This window comes from Lolium rigidum, chromosome 2 (assembly GCF_022539505.1).
Source record: "Lolium rigidum isolate FL_2022 chromosome 2, APGP_CSIRO_Lrig_0.1, whole genome shotgun sequence".
In the NCBI taxonomy this organism is placed as follows: Eukaryota; Viridiplantae; Streptophyta; class Magnoliopsida; order Poales; family Poaceae; genus Lolium; species Lolium rigidum.
Genome location: NC_061509.1, coordinates 232,147,461 through 232,167,679, shown reverse-complemented (window position 1 = coordinate 232,167,679; position 20,219 = coordinate 232,147,461). Strand labels below are relative to the sequence as shown.

The 20,219-nt window shown below is 45.5% G+C and overlaps 2 protein-coding genes and 1 pseudogene across 2 annotated transcripts in view; 2 read left to right on the top strand and 1 right to left on the bottom strand.

Annotated features, from left to right (window-relative positions):
* The window catches only part of LOC124690646 (E3 ubiquitin-protein ligase BRE1-like 2), a 9,327-nt gene extending 5,225 nt beyond the window's left edge, over nucleotides 1-4,102 (bottom strand). Inside the window, exons 1-2 of the mRNA XM_047224006.1 lie at nucleotides 3,771-4,102; nucleotides 3,430-3,490 (exon numbers count right to left, since the gene is read on the bottom strand). Of these exons, the coding sequence (XP_047079962.1) occupies nucleotides 3,430-3,490; nucleotides 3,771-4,102 (393 nt within the window). The remainder of the gene's footprint in view (nucleotides 1-3,429; nucleotides 3,491-3,770) is intronic.
* Nucleotides 4,103-8,325: 4,223 nt separating this feature from the next.
* Nucleotides 8,326-12,193, top strand: LOC124688299 (chaperone protein dnaJ 16-like; the record flags this gene model as incomplete). The annotated part of the gene is given in 12 exon segments (XM_047221991.1): nucleotides 8,326-8,511; nucleotides 8,858-8,981; nucleotides 9,055-9,137; nucleotides 9,229-9,340; nucleotides 9,426-9,530; nucleotides 9,912-9,962; nucleotides 10,822-10,908; nucleotides 10,988-11,096; nucleotides 11,177-11,325; nucleotides 11,409-11,462; nucleotides 11,538-11,830; nucleotides 11,913-12,193. Coding segments are annotated over 11 exon segments (1,326 nt in total). The 3' UTR covers nucleotides 11,826-11,830; nucleotides 11,913-12,193.
* A 2,834-nt stretch (nucleotides 12,194-15,027) lies between these two features.
* On the top strand, nucleotides 15,028-16,318 carry LOC124688298 (annotated as a pseudogene).
* The last annotated feature ends 3,901 nt before the right edge of the window (nucleotides 16,319-20,219 follow it).

Below are 20,219 nucleotides of genomic sequence, written 5' to 3'. Positions count from 1 at the left end.
CATAAGACAAGCAAGCATGTTGGGTGAACAAATTACGCTTGGGCAATTGACAAATAAAGAGAGCATGACCATGCACATACATATTATGATGAGTATAGTGAGATTTAATTGGGCATTACGACAAAGTACATAGACCGCCATCCAACTCGCATCTATGCCTAAAAGTCCACCTTCAAGGTTATCATCCGAACCCTCCAAGCATTAAGTTGCTAACAACGGACAATTGCATTAAGTATTGCGCGTAATGTAACTAGTGACTACATCCTTGAACATAGCACTAATGTTTTATCCCTAGTGGCAACAAGCACATCCATAACCTTAGTGGTTCTTGTCACTCCTCCAGCATTCACGGAGGCATGAACCCACTATCGAGCATAAATACTCCCTCTTGGAGTTACTAGCATCAACTTGGCCAAAGCATCTACTAATAACGGAGAGCATGCAAGATCATAAACAACACATAGACATAGTCTTGATAATCAACATAACAAGTATTCTCTATTCATCGGATCCCAACAAACGCAACATATAGAATTACGGATAGATGATCTTGATCATGTTAGGCAGCTCACAAGATCCGACAATGATAGCACAATGGGGAGAAGACAACCATCTAGCTACTGCTATGGACCCATAGTCCAGGGGTAGACTACTCACACATCACACCGGAGGCGACCATGGCGGCGTAGAGTCCTCCGGGAGATGATTCCCCTCTCGGCAGGGTGCCGGAGGCGATCCTCCGGGATCCCCCGAGATGGGATCGGCGGTGGCGGCGTCTCGCAAGGTTTTCCGTATCGTGGCTCTCGGCACCGGGGGTTTCGTCACGGAGGCTTTAAGTAGGCGAAGGGGTAGGTCAAGAGGCGGCGCGAGGGGCCCGGACCATAGGGCCGCGCGGCCGTGGCAGGGGCCGCGCCGCCCTATGCTCGGCTGCCTCGTGGCCCCTCTTCGTCTCGTCCTTCGGACTTCGGAAGCTTCGTGGAAAAATAGGCCCCCGGGCTTTGATTTCGTCCAATTCCGAGAATATTTCCTTACTAGGATTTCGAAACCAAAAACAGCAGAAACAAAGAATCGGCACTTCGGCATCTTGTTAATAGGTTAGTTCCAGAAAATGCACGAATATGACATAAAGTGTGCATAAAACATGTAGATAACATCAATAATGTGGCATGGAACACAAGAAATTATCGATACGTTGGAGACGTATCAGGGGCACACCCGTACACGAGAGGGCTAGGTGAGACCTTGTACTGAGAAACTTGTATCCTGTTAAGATCAATGAAGAGAAAGATCTAGAGCAGAGTTCTTCCTTGTGTGTTTCTTCTTCTATCTTTGCCTTTGGCTAAGTTCTTGAGGAAAGCATCCGGAAGTTCATCCAATCTAATCAAAAACCCTCCCCCGAATCCTCTAGCGTCCATTCGGCCCCAACTTAAGCCATCCTATGGCATCTGTCTGTTCACCACGACGACACTCTTCTCCTCATTATATAGGTGGAAATCCCCAAGAGTTGTAGTCCAAGTCTTCGAATAAGACCCCAACAACAAAACCTCCCATAGGTGGGAAACCTACTCAAGGAGGGAGTCCTACCCAAGGTGGGACTCCCACCTTTCCTTTGGGTGGGGTGGCCGGCCACCTATGGTGGAGTCCACCTGGGACTCCACCCTTTAGGGTTTGGCTGGCCATGCAAGGTGAAGTCCCTCCGGGACTCCACTTTCCATGGTGATTTCTTCCGGACTTTTCTAAAACTTTCTAGAACCTGCCATAAATGCACCGAATCATTTCCAAACTTGGAATATGACTTCCTGTATATGAATCTTATTCTCCGGACCATTCCGGACCTCCTCGTGATGTCCTGGATCCCATCCGAGACTCCGAACAAAACTTCGAACTCCATTCCATATTCCATATCTACTTAAACGACATCAAACCTTAAGTGTGTCATCCTACGGTTCGCGAACTATGTAGACATGGTTGAGACCTCTCTCGACCAATAACCAATAGCGGGATCCGGAGATCCATAATGGCTCCCACATATTCAACGATGACTTTAGTGATCGATCGAACCATTTACATACGATACCGATTCCCTTTGTCACGCGATATTTTACTTGTCCGAGGTTTGATCATCGATATCTCTATACCTTGTTCAACCTCGTCTCATGACAAGTACTCTTTACTCGTACCGTGGTATGTGGTCTCTTATGAACCATTCATATGCTTGCAAGCTATTAGACGACATTCCACCGAGAGGGCCCAGAGTATATCTATCCGTCATCGGGATGGACAAATCCCTTCGTTGATCCATATGCCTCAACTCATACTTTCCGGATACTTAATCCCACCTTTATAACCACCCATTTACGCAGTGGCGTTTGATGTAATAAAACTACCTTTCCGGTATAAGTGATTTACATGATCTCATGGTTGAAAGGACTAGGTAACTATGTATCGAAAGATTATAGCAAATAACTTAATGACGTGATCTTATGCTACGCTTAATTGGGTGTGTCCATTACATCATTCATATAATGACATAACCTTGTTATTAATAACATCCAATGTTCATGATCACGAAACCATGATCATCTATTAATCAACAAGCTAGTTATACAAGAGGCTTACTAGGGACTCCTTGTTGTTCACATAACACACATGTATCAATGTTTCGGTTAATACAATTATAGCATGGTATGTAAACATTATCATAAACACAAAGATATATTATAATAACCATTTTATTATTGCCTCTTGGGCATATCTCCAACACACAGCGCGTCACTTGTCGCGTGCGGAGCGAGTTGTCTTCCCTTCGCGAAGGTCGGTCTTTTTTTAGAGTTTTCGAACTACGTTTCTTATTTATAGATATGGGCGTGGGCTCTGGTAGTCCTGCTGCATCCTATCTGCAAAAACACGCAAAAATAGGAACATATCAGGGCATGGCCAATGCATAGCCCTAGGGGTGTTGCCTCGTAGCTTTATCTTGGTTCGGGTAGTCCAAATTAGGTTCGGATAAGGAGGCAGCCTCTTCATCTGGAGGCAGCTTCTTCAGCCATAAAGTGAAAACTGAGTGAAAATATGAGAAAGAAAGAGAAAACCAAATCAGCTTTTAAGAGAAAGACATATTAACGAGACCATAACATGATATGCATACGTCAAAAGTTTTATCCAAACCTAGTTGGACAGCTGCCTCTGTTACTCGTGCCCTCAGAAACTGGTATCTAGCAGTGATTTTTTTTACATGTGTACCTAGCACTAGCAGTCTTGACCGTGCGCACCTTGTTCTGTTTACATGGAAAATCCGGCTCCATAGCTACAGGCCTACAGCACCGAGACGTACTCTGCATGCGAACTTATTTCTGCCTAGACTAGAAGAGAAAATTGCACTCACATTTGAAGTGAAGACGGATCGAGATATACTGCGATTAGGCTCACATGGGCATGGGAGCAATTCCAGTTCGCCACGGGATCAGCAGGCATCTCCTTCATCCAATTTCTGCATTGCGATGTCATGATCCAGAGTCAATATCTAAGAGCGCGCCCTTTAAATAGATGATGGCAGGAGGGTCGGCATTTACGTTTTTTATTTTTTTTTGAACACATGGAGGCCTAGAAGGCCCCAGAAACTGCATTACTAAGGAGCGGTGGGGTTACAAGTTACATAGAGGGACTGTAAGAGAAATAAAATTCCAACTACATCCTCTATTTTTTCACTAAGGACCCTGAAAAGAAAAGAGGAAACGCCATCGAGTCCTTCTCCACCGAAGTCGACGAACAGCACGTCGCCATGGCCACCCACACCGTCACCGGGGACGGAACCACTTGGGACAGGGCAGGCGATGGATGCCTTGACGGTGCTGAGGAAGATCTTCCCCTCTAGCTCTTTGTCCTGGAGGAAGTAGATGAGGTAGTACCGGTGCCTTGCCGGATCCAGAGCTCGGAGCGGCCGCCCTTCGGCCATAAAGGTCGGCGGCAGGACGGCATCAGGCCGTCGACGAGTTGCCGCCGAAAGATGTGCTCCCAAAGATCTCCTTGCTTGCAGCTGCTGGACGATCCCGCTTCCCAGATCTGCGACGGAATCCAGGATCCAGTCCTCCGCCATCCCCATCCCCACGATGGGCAACAGCAGAAGAAGAACCACCAGGACCCGCCCGATCCGGTTCGCCACCGCGCTTATTGTAGATGACTTGGTTAGCTCCGCCTCCAGAGACCGACCTCCACCACGGAGATCCGCCGGAGAGCGCCGCCAGCCACCACCCGATGCCGCGCCAGAGCACTAGGAGCAACAGCCGCCACGGCATGACGCCATACTCCACTAGGGAACAAACTCTTGCACTACTACTAGTATATACAGGTGACGGGCCTCCTCTCCCATCTCCCCTTCGGTCGGCGAGGCCGCCGGAGAGGAGAGGGAGAGGGAGAGGAGGCGGGGGGAGGGAGAAGACTCTCAAAGGATAAGGTTGAGGGAGAGCGAGGAGGGGGGTTACGCTTTTTATTTGGAAAGGAGCTGCCCTCACTAGCGCGTCCTATAATTTTATAATTTTTAAGGGTTGAGGAAAATTCAAACGAAGAATGGAAGCCTTGGCGCAGCGGTAAAGTTTTTGCCTTCTGACTAGGAGATCACGGGTTGGAGCCGTGAAAATAGCTTCTTGCAAATTGCAATGAAAGGCTGCATACAAATACCCTAAGCTTGGTCTGACCCTTCCTGGACCCCACGCAAAGTGGAAGCTTCGTGCACGGGGGAATCTTTCATTTTAATTATATTTTAAAAAGTTGATGAAAAGACTAAACCCTAGCCCACTCTTCGTCAGTCAGGGCATGCGACATGCCAGTCTCACTGCCGTTCTTCCCCTTGGCATGTTGCGCTCGCGTCCACCTCTCTGTCGTTGCCGCCACAAGCGGTTGGCCTCGTTCTGTGCAAGCCACGCTGTTTGGCAGGCGGCGGGCTCAACAAGGTTTTGGCTGAGATCAAGAATCCTCTACCGCTCGATCGCCATGAGGAGGCGACCAGCCTCCTCCGTCGGCGCCCGGTCATGGAAGATCTCGGCGACGCGCTCGAGGATGACCACGTTGGTCTCCTTGAGGACTCAGGTGGCGTTCGTCTGGTCACGCGCCATGTTAAACGACGCCAGGATCACCGCATGCTTCTCCTCTGCGGCCCACTGTGTCTCCTCCTCTGTAACCTCGGCCTTCACGTCCGCCATGAATGCCTTGTTCCATTTGGGGAACTGAGAGTCATTGGAGTCGCCATTAGCGGGGAAGGCCTCCTGCTCGGGCTAGGGCTGCAACTGTGCTGGCTTGGCTTGCAGCGCCGGAGGCCTGCGACCTTTGCGCCCCAACACTAGGTAGGTGGTGATGAGCCAACGCGGCATTGTGGCGAGTGTGGAGGCGAGTGTGAAGTTAGACACGAGAGGGTGATACATAGGTGGAGGCAAGTGCGTGCATCTGCGGTGGCGGTATCTGAAGTATCTCCGCGTGGGGGAATCGACGCTTCCATTAAAGGCGGTGACGTACCTCTGAGGGTATTGGAGGCGTCTCAGCATACTCGCACCAGTCATTGAGGAAACCACCGTTTGTGTCGCTTCCATGCCGATGTGGTGCGAGGCGACGACGCGCCTGTCCAACACGGTGTGGGTATGGCTAACACTAGGATGCGGACGGTTTTATTGGGCTTCGAATCCCGCCGGCACATTATTGAACGCGCATGTGTGAACCCACAATATGACTAACACCTAAAATTTCCCCATTGAAGCAATTGCGCTGCCGATGTAGATGCTCTAAATTAAACTTTGAGGTCAGGTGCAAATCGCCATCAACTCAAGAAAAATACCATCTCCTGCAGCCAACTAGGCTGGAAGGGTGACACACATTCTTGCTGGCTGTGGACCATACCGACGTCAATCATTCGCGATCTCTATTGCCCAGTCCATCCATTTGGCCTTAATCAGACAATTGTCACAGTTAAGCAGCGGGGCCCTTCTTGGTGATCCTGGATCGATACACCCTGCTACAGTTGGCCTCTTGATCGCTGTGTCGCTGCACTGCATCGACATGGTGTTTGCCAACCTTGTTTATGTGTTGTATTTGGTCGAATATCTGCGAGAGGAAAGCTCAGCAATTTGCTGTCCTCCTTCTGGGGGTAATCGCCCTTTAGAGGACATGGCCGAATATGCCCGTTGCGTGGAGTGTTGAGCATGGTATCAAGCAAGACCGAGTGAGCTTCAGTGTGCGGTTTCTTCTTTTTCCAACTCGTTAGTTTGCGACTCAAAATTCAAGCTGCTTTAGAGTGTGACATTTTGATATATACTATTCGTACTCCCTCTGGGCACTAATGTAAAATGTTTTAGATATTTTTTAAGTATACTAAATACAAACTAAAAGGAGTAAATCTACACATTCAAAATAGACTAGATACAAACAATGGTGAAGTTAGCCGGCGGAGAATGCCACTGAAGCGGGGATCCGTTGATGTGGGCATTATCTTTCGGGTACCCGACATTGGTCTACCTCCTTTGATCCATCAAGGGGCCCGTGAGAATCACTGCAGCCCAAGATGGACAGTACGTCGGTTGCAACGGAGGAAAGCTAGAAGCAGACGGATTCTTGATAGACAAGGCAAATAAACGTAGAATAAAGAAATTATAGACTAGATTCGTAACATAGTTGACTCCGTGCAGGACTCTTGGGATCTGGCCTCCTATATAAAGGCCAAGAGAGGGCCCGCCGGAGGACACCGATTAACTCACACAATCCCGCATACACCAAACCCTATAAACCTTGCCTCCGGCGAGTTCACCACAATGCAGTCTATCGACTGTCCCACTGTAACCTTTTTTTTTATGGATAAATCAAGATCAGACAAGCAGGAATAAGGGTTTTACCTCATTGAGGATCCCGAACCTAGGTAAATCTCACCTTCTGTTCATTTTGTAACCGATGACTCGTGCTAACATGCAGAATTCCGTCAACCCTAAGCCCCTCATAGTGAGCATTGCCGAGGAGCCCCTCGTCATCCGTGGACTAGCAATGGTGGTTCTATTCTATGTGACGACGAGGAATTGGAGAAGTTCAAAGTCTTACATTGAAGAGTGAAAATCTAAGGCATGTCGTTAATTGGTTGTGTTTGACAATGGCCTTGCGAAAGACATTGTTGTGCACTATTATCTTCTTGAAGGTGCCACTTTTGAAGAAGCTAGACTTCTGGTGTTGTTTGGTGATTGTAGTACTGATGTTTTAAGAAATGAATCAATGTAGCGGAGCTTTTCTTTTTTTATAATTCTTCATTTTTTGTTGTGTGCATCTGTGATACTGCTAGGGCAATGCGTTGTTGCTGATGCTATCTGTAATTGGTATATCTGCGATATTAATATATTTCCTCTGTGAAGTAATGTAAGATGTTTTAGACATGTATTTAAAGTAGACTAGATACAAATCAAAAGAGTGAATCTACACACTAAAAATAGGTTAGATACGGCAAAAAAAAAACGAGTGAACCTTCAAATATCAAAATGTCTTATAAAACTAGATGGAAGGAGTATGATATTTGTTAAATTAGGTAAACCAGATACAAACAAAGTAAATGAACCCATAAGATTGCTAAAACGTCATGCACGGAGGGAGTAGGTACTATAATATTCAGTCAAAGCCAAACGATTTTCTTTTCTTTGTGGGAGAATAAGTCAGAGGATTCGATGTTTCCGAAATGTTGCAATCGCGGCGGACTGACCATCGAATTCCACAGCAAAATCTTCTTGACCGTCTACCTTTCCCAACACCTACCTTTTTTTTTTTGGAAGGGGCCCAACACCTACCTATGTCGATTACAGTTGGGCCCCACCAATCTGGGCCCAACCTGCCATTAGAATCCATTTGCCAAATTGGCGCTCGTGGGCCGTGGGCAGTGCTACAGTCGAACCTCGAGGGCGGCCAAGACAGCGACACACTGCGCTCCTCCAACGGGGCAAGGTTTCATTTCAAAAAATAAAAGACACGAGCTGGCCCACCGCCAGCCGACCCCACCTGTCGGCGCCTAAATAATTCGTCCTTTGTCTCTCCCTCCCTATCGCCTCTCCCACCTCGCCCTCGTTTCGTCGCCATTCCCTTCCCCCCTCCGTCGCCACCGCGCCCAAATCAGCAGCGCCCGGAGCTCGCCAGCCTCCGCCGGGCCGGCGAAATCCTCCCAGCTGCCCCTCCGGAGCCGTGTCCCGCCGCCGCCGACGGCCGCGGCGGGTAACCGGCGCGCGCCTCGCTGCCACCGCCGCCATAAGATCTGAGCGAGCTCCTCCTGCTGCTGCTGCTGCTGTATAGGTCTGAGGTTTAGGGCTCCGGTTCGGCGGGTGCTGAGGCGGCGTCCATGGCGGGCCCCAAGTTCGGGTCCTTCAAGTCGGAGAGCAAGGGGGACCCGGCGGCGGCGGCCGGCGCGGCGGCGCAGAGGAGGGACCCGTACGAGGTGCTGGGGGTGGGCCGCAATGCCACGGAGCAGGAGATTAAGAGCGCCTTCCGCCGCATGGCCCTCAAGTAAGTCTAGCTCTCGGATTTTGGGCAGTTCTCTCGCGCTCTTGCTCTGCTCTGCTTGCTCAGGAGTCAGCTGGTCTAGAGGAGGAATTGCTGTGCTTTCTGCGGAATATAGCGCATTTAGTGTCGAATTAGCTCCTAATATGGTAGTATTAGCTAATTTTGAATAAAATTGTGGCCTATAGCAACGGCCGGCGCACCATTTTCTTGGACCTTTTTGAATTGCGTGTTAGACTCAAACACCTGACCAGGATGACTATGCGATTCAGCACTACCTTGGCTAGCTTGTTTAGCAATAGTTTGATGAAGGGCCAAAGGCAGCTGTTTCAGTAATTCGCTCGTCCTGCAGGTACCATCCAGATAAGAACGCAGACGACCCTGTCGCCTCAGAGAAGTTCCAGGAAGCCACATTCTCCTACAACATCCTGTCAGATCCAGATAAAAGGCGGCAGTATGATTCCTCCGGGTTTGAGGTGATCTATGGCATGATTTGACTAGTCTGGGTCGCTTCTTTCTCGTGTTTCTAATGCTTTTGTTGCCATTCAGGCCATCGAAGCTGATAGTCATGAACTGGAGCTTGACCTATCAAGTCTCAACACTGTAAATACGATGTTTGCAGCTCTTTTTAGGTAGCTTATTGAGGATATTTCTGTTTTATTCTACAGTATTTTGATTATTTTCTGTTTATGACGCCATGTAATGATAGTCATGTTTGTGTAGCAAGCTAGGGGTACCAATAAAGACCACAGTTTCGGCAACAGTTTTAGAGGAGGCGTTGAATGGGTCAGTGGAGATTTCTCAGCTTCATCTGGGCAAATCCGTGTGCAAGAAGGTTGGCAACTACTCCGATTGTTTCTTCTCGTTGCATTTTTTTTTTTTGGTCGAGCAACTAATATTTTAGCTTTAAATGTTGGCAGGTGGAGAAACAAACAGCTCATTTTTATTCAGTCGAGATAACAGAGGAAGAAGCCAAATTGGGGTTGGTGTGTAGAGTTCGCTCGACTTCTAAAAGTAAATTCAAGGTCAGTTGCAAACCTGTCATCTGCACCTACCTGTCTTGTTCTTGTCACAACTTAACTACTCCATTACATTTCTTTGGCTGAAAGCTACATCTTCTCTTCATTGTGATGTTGCACTTGGATAAATGAACTATGTATCTGTTCATTTCTGGTTATCTTTTCACATTCTTAATATCAAGAAATTTGTGATGATACGTGCACCATTTCAAGTTTTAACCAAACCGATAACTAGTTGTTTCCCTCGAGATTATCATGGCATTGGATATTTGAAATTGGGAAAAAATCAATGACACCGTATTTTGCGGGTTGCAACTTAAGTATAGCAAAATTTCGGGTTTCACATGCATAGGTTCTTATTTCTAACGCATATCCTTTTCCTTTCAGTTGCTCTATTTTGAACCTGAAGAAAACGGTGGGTTAAGCCTTGCTTTACAGGTATGTTTACCCGGCTTGTCATTTTTATAGTCTGAACAGAAATAAATTCCAACAACTCCTCTATTTGCAACTAGTTTGTCACCTGCCAAGCATGAATTCTCAATGCATGATTTGTTTATTACCATCAGCTGTTGATCTTTCCTAATATCTTCTTTCTGAAAAGTGTGTGTCACGTAGTCTACAGGACGTTCTAGATCATATGGTGCATTATTCCATGCTTCTCTGTAACATGTATTTTGTTTCGTACAAACCTGTGTTATTAGAATCATCCTTGTGTTAATTGTTCGGTGACTCAACGGTTCCTTTTTTCTTTTAACCTTAAGATTACTCCTAAAAAAACCTTGAGATTGCATTGTAATAGTTGTAGCACATGAAGCCTAGAAACTTTGCTTTCTTTATACAGTTGGAACTTCCCTCTTCCCTCACGTAGGTAACTTAGAATTGCATTTTGTAAATTCATGTGAATGCCAGATATGTCGCCAGCATCATCTGAGGTTTAGATATGGCCCGTATGTCTCCAGGCCTCCATGGACCAGGGACATCTGCTATAAACTGCTTTCTGCATAATCTTACCAGGGAGCTGCTTTTTGTAAATGGCCTAAACCTTAACAAAGTATAATTGTGATTCTATCCCCTATCCAGAAGCTTTCTTTAAATTCTGGCACTTCATGCACGTGTTGCATTCTGTGGCGTAACCAGGTCTTATAGTGTGATGGGATTAGTCACATTTTCATGTCGTGAAATTTGTGTTGCATATACTGTAATGTCTTGACTAAACTTCTGTTCATGATTTTTGGTGCGCTAGGTTTTGAGGCTTTTTTTAGCATTATATCGGCTAACATCTATCAGTCTGTTGCAGGAAGATAGTGCAAAGACCGGGAAAGTGACTTCTGCTGGGATGTTCTTTCTTGGCTTTCCTGTGTACCGTTTTGAACATACTAATTCAGTGAGTATACAAGTAGTGTCTTGTTGTCTCCTTGTGTTTCTTTGTGTGTTACCTCTTTACAAGTTCCAATTATTTCCAGGCTGCTGCTGCAAAAGATCCTGATAGTGCATTCTTTAAGAGATTGGATGGCTTTCAACCATGTGAAGTTAATGAACTGAAAGAAGGGACCCATTATTTTGCTGTTTATGGTATGCCACTTTATGGTACCTCCAGTAAAATTATTCATGGCAAAGAAGCATTGGCTTAAATAAAGTAATTACTCTATTAGGCGATAATTTCTTCAAAAGTGCAACCTACACCGTAGAGGTTGTATGTGCTGAACCCTTTACCGCTGAGAAGGAGAAGCTACGAAGCGTAGAGGCAAAGATACTTGCAAAACGGTCTGAGCTGTCTAAATTTGAGTCAGAGTATAGGGAGGTATCCCCTCACCTTCTGAATATTCTCTACTAAAATGGCCTGTTAAGTGAAAACACATCATTATTAAGAGCTGAATTTGGCAGGTTTTGGCAAAGTTCACTGAGATGACAAGCAGATATGCTCAAGAAATGCAAACGGTATGTGTAATTGACTAATTTTAGACAATTTATTTGTGCTTCTCACCTTGTTCTGACATCATGTTTTGTTCATAGATCGATGAACTTCTCAACGAAAGGAATGCAATCCATGCATCCTACACCAACAGCCCAACTCTAAAGCGGAGTTCCAGTGGCAGCAAAGAGAGACCATCCTCTAAAGTGTCCAAAAGTGATGATGAACACAGTACGAAAAAAGAGAAGAAATCGAAGAGTCCGGCGATGGGGGCACCAGTGAGTGATGAAGAGGGCCCTAAAAAGGAAAAGACACCTAAAGAGCGCGTTCGCAGGAAGAAATGGTTCAGCATCCATCACTTGAAAGTTGACAAGAGAAGACCCTGCTGAAAGACGTAATATATTGCCCTACTGTATTATTTTGTTTTGATGACACCACTTGCAGTTATTCACCTGTCTTCCCTTCTGCTGTTGTAGGTACTACAACCTGGTACTCAGAGGATATGGCAAGGATCTCGTTTTGACCTCCCGAAGGACACACACTTGCTCTTATCTTTTCTCCTTGTACCGTACGGATCTGTTTCCTGAAAATTCAGGGAAGATTTGGAAATGTTGTAAAGAAATGTATGCGTAGCATTTTGTTAGGTGATTGCTGGTGCTGCATCCATCCTCTCTGAATTTAGAGGGTTACTGTTGTGTGTATACAGCCTTAAGAACATGTAATGTTAAAGACTACGGCAGAATCCTGTATAACATTCTTTTTTTTTTGCGATGTCAATGCTGATCTGTTGCTTGATGTAATCTTTGCCTGGATCTCCCATTCAGGAGAGTCGCATCATTTCTAGCACAGTATCGGTTTCTTGTGATAAAGTTAACAAAGAGAGGCTTCACCACAAATTAATTGATGAAACATCAATGGAACGACATCATTTTAGCAGCTGTGAGTCCGTCGTTGGCATACTGACTAGCGAATAAGTTTTTGGATAGTGAGCATCTGTATGACTATACTCGAGTGCTGCGCTCCTTAGTTATAACACATAACGTTACTGAAGAACAATAATCGCCAACATAAGCTATTCGCTTGTGCAATCTGATTCCTCCAACTCCTCGTATGGCCCAGTCACAGCTGGAGCAGGCACTGGTGGAGCAACAAGAGCTGGTGCAGGCACTGGTGGAGGAGCAAGTGCTGGAGCAGCAAGAGCTGGAGCAGGCACAGGTAGGAGGCACAGGTACTTCCTCCTCCTGGTTTGGAGGAGGCACAGGTACTTCCTCCTCCTGGTTTGGAGGAGGCACAGGTTCCACCTCCTCCCACTTCCGCTTCCTGGACCCTTCCCCAGCCATACAAATAAAATTACTCCCCACAGTTATTATAGCAAATCTATGCTAAGTTAGATTTAACAACACATAACAGTATTTATCCATTCATTCTAACAGTTAACCCATGACAAGTGCATAGATTTGTTTTCTTCAAACCAAATTAAGATGCATGCTTCACATACATTTTACATGTTATACCTCTCTGCCAACATTCTCCTAACAAATTACCTAAATTGAAACCATAATTATTGTGCACAAAATCTAGGGTTAGTATTCATGCACCAACTATAAAACTTGCTGAACCACATACAGTTACTACTATTATGCCGAATTGCACATATAATGCAAATGACCTCATGTCCAAACATACCAATGTGCTATCACATTAAAGTCAAGACCCTGAAAACAAAATAAATTTGCAATGATGCAAATCATTGCAGCATTTCTACTCAACTATAGTATCCAGAAGCACACTAGCTAACCAAGGTCCAATTGCAAACTTTCAGCAATACAAGCAGATGCACTGAATCCCTATAAATTTATAAATAACATTTACCTTCAACATAAAACAATAACTAGCTACTGTGCTTATAAACAATAACAAGCAGTGTGCAAACTATCAGCAATACAAGCTGATGCAGTGAATCCCTATAAATAATAACAATTGGTTGTTATGATGCTATAATTAGCAAGCATTCTAGTGTGAAATACAACAGGTATGGATAGGATGATCGGACAATGTCATTAGCTCTTCTACGATCAACATAATTTGCTATCTCCAACCAACCAGAAGTGAGAAAGAATATGCTAAAAACTAACAAAACAAATTTCTACTCTTCAATAATAACTTCACTCTTTGCCGCTCTATGCAAAATCTTATCGGACGAAATCATTACTCACATATTACAAGGCACTTAAGCAGTAATGAGATGTAAAACCACAAAAATAATCAATTGGTAATTCTGATGCCATAATTGGCAAGCAACACAGTGTCAAATACTACAACAGATTAGGATGGATTATCAGAGCATGTGATTACCTCTTCTACCATCAACATACCGTGTTATCTCTAACCAACTAGAAGTTCCAAAAACTCATAATCGAAACCTAAAATAAGGGACAGCGCACTTACCTCCATCTGCATGTCGCCCTTCACCTCGCAGACGTCGCCGGACTTGGGCGCACCCAACAGATCCGCCACCGCCTTCAAGGACGCGCCCGATGAAGCTTCCTCCACCAGATCCGCCGACACCATGACGGCGGAGGCAGCTTCAGCGCATGCGACGCTACATGCACCCGCATCGGCCTTCCCTCCCCGTAGCAGCATTCGGTCGGCGTCCACATCCGCCATTGCCGCCACCACCGAGCCGACGGCGACTAAGCCGACGGCCACCGACCCGATGACGGAGGTCTCCACGCCGGTGTTCCTCGCACCGGCCGCCGCCTTGCTCGACTCTACAAAGACCGCCATCACCTCCAACAGCCCTCCGGCGACGCATCCCTTCCACGACCGCCGCCTTCTTAACATCGTCCGCGGCAGCTCCACCACCTTCCATCGCCGCCAGATCTAGTGAATCGCCGACGATCTAGTACCGCAACTACCGGCGGAGTGAGAGGGAGAGGGAGGAGGGTTTTTTGGCGGAGAGGGAGAAGTGGGGAATGAGGGGAAATGGAAGCGGCCGAGCGGTTCCAGGGCTTTTATATGCGCCGACGATTCCGCTCCATCGCCACGTATGTCTACACGTCACCAACGCCTCCTCTCCCTTGCCACGTTGCTCGCCACGTCTTCCCCGTATTCGTACAAAATACCGTACAACTGAATTCCGCGCGGCCCGCTATACACAACGCCGAAGGGGTATCGGGTAGTCTTGACCGTCCTTGTGTTTGTCACCGCAACGTCGTTCGCCATGAATGTATGCTAACCGAATGCAGCAATCGTACGTAACAACGCAGCTAGCAGTTAGCTAGGGCTAAAGGTAGTAAAGACCAGAGCAATGGACACGTTATTTCAGACATGCATGGTGCATGTCTGCTCTCCCTCTCCGGCCTCTTGTTCCTCCTAGGAGCACTCCCGGCCACCCCGTTCCCGCCATTCGCTCCCCTCCACCGGCTCCGAGAAACATCCTCTCCAAGTCCCCCGCCGTCCTCTCTCCCTCGCATTTCTTGGACCGCCGCGCACCTCGCCGGCCCTGACGTCGCCTGCTAAGCTAGGAGGGATAAAATTAACCCAAAGAGCCACACGCGCGCAGGATCCACGCACCAAGCAGCAGCAGCCATGCGGCGCATGTCCCTCCTCCTCCTGGCCGCGGCCGCCGTCCTCGCTGCCGTGGTGGTGGCAGTGCACGCCGGCCCTCCGCCTCCTGTGAAGCTGTCGCCGGACTTCTACAGCCAGACGTGCCCACGGGCGGAGCGGATCATCGCGGAGGTGGTCCAGTCGAAGCAGATGGCGAACCCGACCACCGCCGCCGGCGTGCTCCGCGTCTTCTTCCACGACTGCTTCGTCAGCGGCTGCGACGCCTCCGTGCTCATCGCGCCCACGCACTACGCCAAGTCCGAGAAGGACGCCGACATCAACCACTCCCTCCCCGGCGACGCCTTCGACGCCGTGGTGCGTTCCAAGCTGGCGCTGGAGCTGGAGTGCCCCGGCGTGGTCTCCTGCGCCGACATCCTGGCCCTGGCCTCCCGCGTCCTGATCACCATGACCGGCGGCCCCAGGTACCCGGTCCCGCTGGGCCGCAAGGACTCGCTCTCCTCCAACCCCGCCGCCCCGGACGTGGAGCTCCCGCACTCCAACTTCACCGTCGGCCGCATCATCGAGCTCTTCCTCGCCAAGGGGTTCACGGTGCAGGAGATGGTGGCGCTCTCCGGCGCCCACACGCTCGGCTTCTCCCACTGCCAGGAGTTCGCGTCCAGGATCTACAACTACCGCGACAAGGGCGGCAAGCCGGCGCCGTTCGACCCCAGCATGAACCCGACCTACGCCAAGGGGCTCCAGGCGGCGTGCCAGAACTACCAGAAGGACCCGACCATCGCCGCCTTCAACGACATCATGACCCCGGCAAGTTCGACAACATGTACTACGTCAACATCCAGCGCGGCCTCGGCCTGCTCAGCACCGACGAGGACATGTGGTCCGACATGCGCACCAAGCCCTTCGTGCAGCGCTACGCCGCCAACAACGCCGACTTCTTCGACGACTTCTCCAAAGCCATGGAGAAGCTCAGCATGTACGGCGTCAAGACCGGCGCCGACGGCGAGATCAGGCGGCGCTGCGACGCATTCAACAGCGGGCCCATCACCCAGTGATCGTGCTATGATATGAAATGTGTCGCGACGATCACTGCATGGTGGCACTGAGATTCAAGCAACAAAGTTATAGAGGCTGGGTGATATGTCGAGTTTAATTAATTCTTGTTCGATCCAGTAATCCCTCCCTTTAGTTTGTGTGTGCGGTGACAAGAAAAAACAATGACATCTACGCATTATTTATATTTATTTTCTTTCTTTTCATCTATCATATCCTCTAACTCAGGTATGTCCTAAGTATATCCGTTTCATGATCTCATTCCCTACTGTTTCTTTAGGATATGTGTAAACTGTAAAGTCACATTGTTTAATATACAAGAAACTCTAGTGTTTGTTTTTCATTACTATTTTGTCCGATTTATATTACTTGATGCTAGTATAGATATATCTAGACATATTTTAGTTGTAGATACATCCCAAGTAATATAGATCGGAGAGATTAAGGAAAATAAATTTAAGTTGAGCGACCTTAAAAGATTTAGTCTTGCCCCAGTGAACCTTTTTTTTCTTCTCCCCATGTCCCAAGGTTATCACGGCCCAACCTTTATAATGAAGTAACATAGTTAGTAACATATTACTACATGCAATGCCAACTAAGTATTTTGGTGACATACGAAGTTGTTAATTGAAGAAAAAAGAGGGTTGTGTTAAATAAGGTAAACTTTGAGGATATCTTCAACCAAAAGATATGTAGCGGAAAACAAACAACAACACCACAAGAGGTAAGATACACAAAAGGCAGCAACTTCTGTCCTCTTCGGTAATCAGCAAACTGCTCTTAAACCGCAGATCCAACTAATACCATATTTGGTAGTTCCATACCAATAAAAAATTAGCTCAATTGGGCATTGTTTCCTACCCAAATTGTTCGTCCCCCAAAATTGCTTTGTGCAGAAACTGCAGTCGTCCGAACTGACTTAACCCCTCTCAAATATGATTCTCCATTGATCCAAATCTCAAATCAGCTAACCAGATCAAAGCACTCAAAGTAAGGAACAAGCTCACCGAGTTTGTAGCCGATCGATCCAAGAACGTTTGAGCCTCTAAACACCACCGGTCTGATATCAGAAAACTGAACAGAAATCACCTCTCCTTGTTCCTATCTTCTCACTTGGTTGTGTTCTAGTGTTTTCTCCTTATCTACCTCCCAAGAAGACAACACAACCGTTGGATGTGAACCTTGATCAACAGTTGAGACGTGTTAAACTTCTTAAGCTGATGTTGGGCTACCAACGCACCTCCATGTGCAGGAACATGCCCCAACATAAAAGAAAATTATCATCATGTTCGACGGTTTGCCATCAAAGAATCATGGAGCTTATGCCATCATAGAATCATGATATCTTACTAAAAATCTGCTCATTGTTTCTTTAGGCTCATGAAATACATGAAAAACATCCTCTTAGCTCCACTTCTCCGTGATTTCACCTCTTTTCTTATATAAAATGAATCACGGGTTTTCACTTAATCATATTTACATGTACCTAAACAGTACTACCTCCATCCTAAAGCTTAAGATTAGTATTATTTTTAGAAAGTCAAACCATGTTAAGTTTGACTATTTTTTTTATCAAAAATCATTAACATGCAAAATACAAAATCAATATCATTAGATAGATAATGAAATATATTTTCATATGATATCTACAAAATATCATTTTGTTGATAGATTCTTCTAAAAGTTTGGTAACTTTATTTAGCTTGACTTTTTTAAAAAAAAAATAAGCCTTAAACTTTAGGATTGAGGTAGTACTACAATAATCTGTAAAAAATAAATAAAACAGTACAAAATCAATAACCTAATTAGAACTTTGCCCAACAATAAGATGCAAGAATCAAAACGAAAGCCAAAATCAAAAGAGATTAGCTTGCTATATGGTCACTGTATCCAAATGTATTCCTTCGTGAGGTAATAGTGTTATTCTAGAGATGTGTGGGTATTATATCCCACCAAACCTCATATCTTCACGTATTTCTAAAATTATGTTTGCTTCTACTGCATTGGAATAGTTTAGTCCCTACTTTCTCCATAATATTAGTGCATTAATTTCAATATCCAATACAGTATCAGATTACCGTACTAAGTGAATTGAGAATTAGAGTTTTATAAAATTTGATAAGATTGAGTAGTACCAAACAAGATCTGAGTAGGAACATGGGAGGTGGCATTTTGGCACACGCGTGCATATGCACCCATTATAAAAAATAATAAAAAACAATTTTAGAAATGTCAAAAAAAATCTGACATAAAATTTTTCTTATACATTGTGACATCCTATGTTCGTTCACAAGTTTTCGTGGAAAAATAACATTTTGTGTGGTGTGTATAAAAAAGACAAAAAAATGTCCTGTACGTAGTCATGTTACAGCATTAAAATTTGTCTTTTTTACAGGAGCCACAGAAAAATATTTTTTCTTTTGAAAACTTGTGTACCAACATAAAATGTCTAGATGTACATGTAAAAATTTAGTTTAGAATTTTTTAATACTTTGAAATGTGGATTCACATAATGGGAGCATATGCTCCTATGAGCCAAAGTGCATTTCCCTAGGAACGGAGGTGGCATTTTGGCACACGCGTGCATATGCACCCATTATAGAAAATAATAAAAAACAATTTTAGAAATGTCAAAAAAAATCTGACATAAATTTTTTCTTATACATTGTGACATCCTATGTTCGTTCACAAGTTTTCGTGGAAAAATAACATTTTGTGTGGTGTGTACAAAAAAGACAAAAAAATGTCATGTACGTAGTCATGTTACAACATTAAAATTTGTCTTTTTTACAGGAGCCACAGAAAAATATTTTTTCTTTTGAAAACTTGTGTACCAACATAAAATGTCTAGATGTACATGTAAAAATTTAGTTTAGAATTTTTTAATACTTTGAAATGTGGATTCACATAATGGGAGCATATGCTCCTATGAGCCAAAGTGCATTTCCCTAGGAACGGAGGTGGCATTTTGGCACACGCGTGCATATGCACCCATTATAGAAAATAATAAAAAACAATTTTAGAAATGTCAAAAAAAATCTGACATAAATTTTTTCTTATACATTGTGACATCCTATGTTCGTTCACAAGTTTTCGTGGAAAAATAACATTTTGTGTGGTGTGTACAAAAAAGACAAAAAAATGTCCTGTACGTAGTCATGTTACAGCATTAAAATTTGTCTTTTTTACAGGAGCCACAGAAAAATATTTTTTTCTTTTGAAAACTTGTGTACCAACATAAAATGTCTAGATGTACATGTAAAAATTTAGTTTAGAATTTTTTAATACTTTGAAATATTGATTCACATAATGGGAGCATATGCTCCTATGAGCCAAAGTGCATTTCCCTAGGAACGGAGGTGGCATTTTGGCACACGCGTGCATATGCACCCATTATAGAAAATAATAAAAAAACAATTTTAGAAATGTCAAAAAAAATCTGACATAAAATTTTGTGCTGCTCTAAAGTCCTCCACAATGTGGTCGATGCCCATAGTCTGAAAAGGAAGCCACATCTGCAACGATGCTCCGAGAGAATTTTGTGCCACCGGTCTCGGGATCCGACTAGATAAAAGAATAATGGGACCTATATCATAAACAAGTACACAATGCTGATGTGTAATGGGAAAGAGAGAGAAGACATTAGCTCTTGAAAGTTGATAGATAGTAATATTGTATTGTCTGAAAAAATTGAGCATCGATGCTTCTAGGTGATCCGATGGCTAGAAGTTTTGGTTTGGGTACCGAGCTCACAACATGCGGGCACCGCGGATCAGAGCCTGACCGGGCACACATATTTTGCAACGCTGTGGAGGGCCTAAGCATCCATGTAGTTGAAGAAAAAGGGGTCGATGGATCTTATGGACCATGTAATAGTTTATAACAATAATTTAACTTTCGCTCAGGGCGACAACCGAGCTTCGCACCCATGAAGCTTCAAAAAGAAAAAAAACTCAAATGCTTGACCATGTAAAAAACTAGTGAAGCGGTATCTCCCGGCCGTCCTGCTCCTGGGTCACTCCCGCGCGAACTAGGGAGAAACCCTAGCTCCCCCGTCCCCCACCCCATCTGCCCTCCCTCCCCTGCCACTGGGAAAATCTCGTGTGGTGCTAGCGGAAGCAGGCCTTCCTTTCCCCGACGCGAGGAGATCCGCCGGGATGGCA